General features: G+C 44.3%; 1 protein-coding gene across 1 annotated transcript in view; it reads left to right on the top strand.

Moving 5' to 3' along the window:
• Positions 1–204: 204 nt before the first annotated feature.
• Positions 205–5,038, top strand: part of pigh (phosphatidylinositol glycan anchor biosynthesis, class H) — a 10,427-nt gene continuing 5,593 nt past the window's right edge. Inside the window, 4 exon segments of the mRNA XM_024140790.2 lie at positions 205–738; positions 1,290–1,469; positions 2,102–2,169; positions 2,171–2,213. Of these exon segments, the coding sequence (XP_023996558.1) occupies positions 535–738; positions 1,290–1,469; positions 2,102–2,169; positions 2,171–2,213 (495 nt within the window). The 5' untranslated portion in view covers positions 205–534.

Genomic DNA, 5,038 nt, shown 5'->3' with positions numbered 1-5,038 from the left:
GCAGTGTCAATCACAAAGATACCGTTGTATTTAAAAAAATATATATATCTTGTAAGGATAATTTCGCTGCTACAGCTAGATGTTGTTCACAGTTTCATCAGCTGATCGGCTTGTTTTCATCCAGAGGTCAAAAGTTAGAGACCGCGAAGCATCCWGGGATATGTAGTATTACTCCTAGAGTTGTTGTTTTGAATCGATTTTTGAATCATTCCCCACAATGCACCTCAAAGTTTGTAGCTTGCCAGTTAGGTCAAAGAGGTTTTCTCATCGATGTTGTCCTAGTTTTGTGCAATTAATAGTCAATACTGAGAGGAAGTGCATTCCCGGATTCACGTTTGCTGGCTTTGAAGTAAACTAGTAGCGRATGAAAATATGTTAGTCATTGTTCATTTTTATAGTTTTTTCAGTCTCAACATTGTTAGCTAGCTCGTAAGCTGTCTACTCACCGAAGACGTTAGAGCTAGCCTACATTAGTTCGACGTTAGCTAGACATCGCTCCAGTTCCAGCTATTGATCTCCAGTAATCTAGAGTTTATGCAGAACGGTGACCAGCATTACAGCATGGAAGATGAAACCTACACGGACATCGACGGCAAGGCCATCTCTCTGGAATGTCAAAGTCACTCGGGTTTCTGCAGGGAGTTCACGGTTAGCTCGGCTAAAGTCTCCATAGGCAGAGTGATGGCTTACACTTGCGCCGTCTGGCTATCGGCCTACATCATATTTTTCGTCACTGAGGTAAGGAGACTGGCGCAGAGTAACCAAATGGCACCCTATTCGCTATACAGTGTAATAGTTTTTACCATGACCCATGGGGCTCTCGTGAAATGTAGTGCACTATATAGGGTAAAGGGTTCCATTTGGGATTCCCTCCAGATACCCACTGGCACCTGCGTCAGTGGTCAACAATCCAGTTCCTGTAAGCTACTGGGTGTGCAGGATTTTGTTCCGGCCCGACACTAACACATCTGCTTCAACCAACTGCTCATCAMGTGTTGTGTGGTTGTATCAGMTGTGTTAGTGCAGGTCTAGAAKAAAAGCGTGTCCCTATAGCGCTTTAGGGCCAGTGTCGGTAACCTACTAAGCTAGATTAATAATTTAACAATATAGCCTACACCTATAACTAAGTATTATTATTGTTGTTGTTGTTGTGCCTGTTGTGGTTCAATCAGTTCAATGCTGGTCTCTTCTCAAAGTCGCTGTATGCAGAGCACCCTGAGTCTACAGAGAAATTATTTGTATWTWTWTWWTTTTTTTACTTCAATGCCAGTCTCTTCATCTCTCTCCAGAACACAGCCGTTCTCTCCAGTGCCATAATCATCACCCTGGTCGGTATGATGGTTCACATCCACTTTGTGAAGGTGGACCATGAGACGCTGCTCATCATTGGTTCCCTGGGTGTCCAGGTGTCTTCTAGCTACGCCTCCGGCAGGGAGTCTACAGACTTCATAGAGATGGGGAAGATTAGATGGTTTCCTGCTAGACTTCAGATGAAGCTAGATGGATCCCTGCTTCGTTCAGATGAAGTAGATGGTCCTGCTATGACTTCAGATGAAGCTAGATGGTCTGCTATGACTTCAGATGAAGCTAGGTGGATCCTGCTATGACTTAATGAGAGATTCTGCTATGATTAATGAAGCTAGATGGTCCTGCTATGACTTCAGATGAAGCTAGATGGATTCCTTGCTATGACTTCAGATGAAGCTAGTGGATCCTGCTATTCGTTCAATGAAGTTAGATGGATCCTGCTATGACTTCAGATGAAGCTAGATGGCATCTGCTGTGACTTCAGATGAAGCTAGATGGATCCTGCTATGACTTCAGAGAGCTAGATGGATCCTGCTATGACTTCAGATGAAGGCTAGATGATCCTGCTTGACTTCAGATGAAGCTAGATGGATCCTGCTATGACTTCAGATGAAGCTAGATGGATCCTCTAATGACTTCAGATGAAGCGATAGATGGATCCTCTATGACTCAGATGAAGCCTAGATGGATCCTGCTATGACTTACTTTAACCGTTGATGATTGGCAGGACAGTTAACAATGAAAGTCGCTTTGGATAAAAGAGTCTGATAAATGGTATATACAGTATTATTATATTTTATTTTATATGCCCATTTTGTTTCAGCAAACAGTCATCTACTACCTTTGCATCCTCTTGAAGGACCTCAGATCCAGAGGCAGTGTCCAGCGTGGTCCCGCTGTTTCAGGTGAGCTTCGGGATCATTATTGATCTAACATACTAGTTTAAAATGCATGTCTGTACTAAACTAAATCAAACAAGCTTTATTTATTACATCACATTTGAGGACATGTGAACTGTCTGTGTGCTTCACAGGGGGGGGGAAACTACATTAAAATAAAACATTTGGCTTTGAATCTGATGTAGTTTTACCTACGTTGAAGCCAAACCCCGCGTTGAAGCCATAACCCTGCGTTGATGCCTAAAACCCTGTGGATTGAAGCCTAATAACCCTGCGTTGATGCTAATAACCCTTGGTCGTTGAAGCCATAACCCTGTCGTTGATTGCCTAACTTCTTAATAACCCTGTGGTTGATGCCTAAAACCCTGTCGTTGATGCCTAAGATCCTAACCTGCGTTGATGCCGAATTGATGCTAATAACCCTGCGTTGAGCCATAACCTTTTCGCGTTGAATGCCTAATAACCCTGCGTGATGCCTAAGCCTATAACAACCCTGCGTATGTGCAACTGCGTTGAGCCAATTAACCCTGTCGTGGATGCCTAATAACCCGTAAGCTAACCGTTCAAGATAACCTGCATGCCTAATAACCTTCGTGGCATACCCTGTTGTGCTTACCTAGACGTGACATATACCGCTGATCATAATACGCTCGTTGAGCCTACGTTGAGCCTAACCGCAGGTTAGCCAATTAACCTACTGCCGTTGTGAAGGCACTTATACGCTCCTCGACCACGTTTGTTGATTGCCTCATACTGTTCCACCTACCCTGGTTGATGGCCTAATAAACCCTGCGTTAGCCAACCTGCGTCAATAACCCTGTCGTTGAATGCCATAAGATGAAACCTCTGCGTTGAATGCCTAATAACCGCATGTAACTGGTTGATGCACTCTGAAATAACCGCTTGAAGAACCCTGGTTGATGCCATAACCGTTGAAGCCTACGTGTTGAAGCCAACCTTGAAGCATAACCCTGTGTTGCTTAACCGTTTGATGCCTAATAACCCTGTGTTGAATGCCTTACCGGTGTGCTAATAACCCTGTGTTGAAGCCTAATAACCCTGGGTTTGAAGCCTAATAACCCTGTGTTGATGCCTAATAACGCCTCGTGTTGATGCAATAAACCCTGCGTTGAGCCTAATAACCCTGCGTTGATGCCTAATAAACCCTGCGTTGAAGCAATAACCCTGCGGTTGATGCATATAACCCGCGTTGAGCAATAACCCTGCGTTGATTCCTATAACCCTGCGTTGATGCCCTAATAACCCTGCGTTGAAGCCAATAACCCTGCGTTGATGCCTAATAACCCTGCGTTGAAGCCATAATAACCCTCCGGTCGTTGATGCCAGAAAACCTCGTTGAAGCCAATAACCCGCGTTGAAGCCATAAACCCTGCGTTGATGCCTGTTGATGCCTAATAACCCTGCGTTGATGCCTAATAACCCTGTGTTTGTTGCCAATAACCCTGCGTTGATGCATAACCCTGCGTGATGCCTATAACCTGTGTTAGCATAACCCTGCAGTTGATCCATAACCCTGTGTTGAAGCCTAATAACCCTGTGTTAAGCCTATAACCCTGTTGAAGCCTATAACCTGCGTTGAAGCTAATAACCCTGTGTTGATGCCTAATAACCCTGTGTGTTGAAGCCAATAAACCCTTGTGTTTGAAGCCATAACCCTGTGTTTGAAGCCTAATAACCCTGTGTTGAAGCCTAATAACCCTGTGTTGAAGCCATAACCCTGCGTTGATGCCATATAACCCTGTGTTGAAGCCTAATAACCTGCGTTGATCCATATAACCCTGTGTTGAAGCCTAATAACCCTGTGTTGAATGCCCTAATAACCCTGTGTTGAAGCCTAATAACCCTGCGTTTTGAAGCCTAATAACCCTGTGTTGAAGCCTAATAACCTGGTTTGATGGCCTAATAACCCTGTGTTGATGCTAATAACCCTGTGTTGAAGCCTAATAACCCTGGTTGATGCCCAATAACCCTGGTTGAAGCCTAATACCCTGTGTTGAACCTAATAACCTGGGTTGATGCCCAATAACCCTGCGTTGATGCCATATAACCCTGTGTTGAAGCCTAATAACCCTGTGTTGAAGCCTAATAACCCTGTGTTGAAGCCTAGATAAAACCCTGTGTTGAGCCTAATAACCCTGTGTTGATGGCCTAATAACCCTGTGTTGAGAAACCTAAATAACCCTGTGTTGAAGCCTAATAACCCTGTTGTTTGAAGCCTAATAACCCTGTGTTGAAGCCTAATAACCCTGCGTTTGAAGCCTAAGTAACCCTTGTGTGATGCCAATAACCCTGTGTGAAGCCTAATAACCCTGTGGATGCCTAATAACCCTTGCGTTGAGCCTATAACCCTTTGAAGCCTAATACCCTGTGTTGATGCCTATAACCCTGCGTTGAAGCCTAATAACCCTGCGTTGAAGCCTAATAACCCTGTGTTGAAGCCTAATAACCCTGTGTTGAAGCCTAATAACCCTGTGTTGATGCCATATAACTGTGTTGATAAAACCTGCGTTGATGCCATATAACCCTGCGTTGATGCCAATAACCCTGTGTTGATGCCATATAACCTGTGTTGATGACCATATAACCCTGCGTGGATGCCATATAACCCTGCGTTGATGCCATATACCCTGCGTTGATGCTATAAACCCTGCGTTGATGCCATATAACCCTGTGTGATGCCATATAACCCTGTGTTGTCCATCATAACCCTGTGTTGATGCCATATAACCCTGTGTTGATGCCATATAACCCTGCGTTGATGCCATAACCCTGTGTTAAAGCCTTTCTCACCTCTATATCCACCTGTCTGA

The sequence above is a fragment of the Salvelinus sp. IW2-2015 genome, unplaced genomic scaffold, assembly GCF_002910315.2.
Source record: "Salvelinus sp. IW2-2015 unplaced genomic scaffold, ASM291031v2 Un_scaffold2278, whole genome shotgun sequence".
Classification (NCBI taxonomy): Eukaryota; Metazoa; Chordata; class Actinopteri; order Salmoniformes; family Salmonidae; genus Salvelinus; species Salvelinus sp. IW2-2015.
The sequence above is the reverse complement of the archived record's forward strand: the minus strand, read 5'-3'. Positions and strand labels throughout refer to the sequence as shown.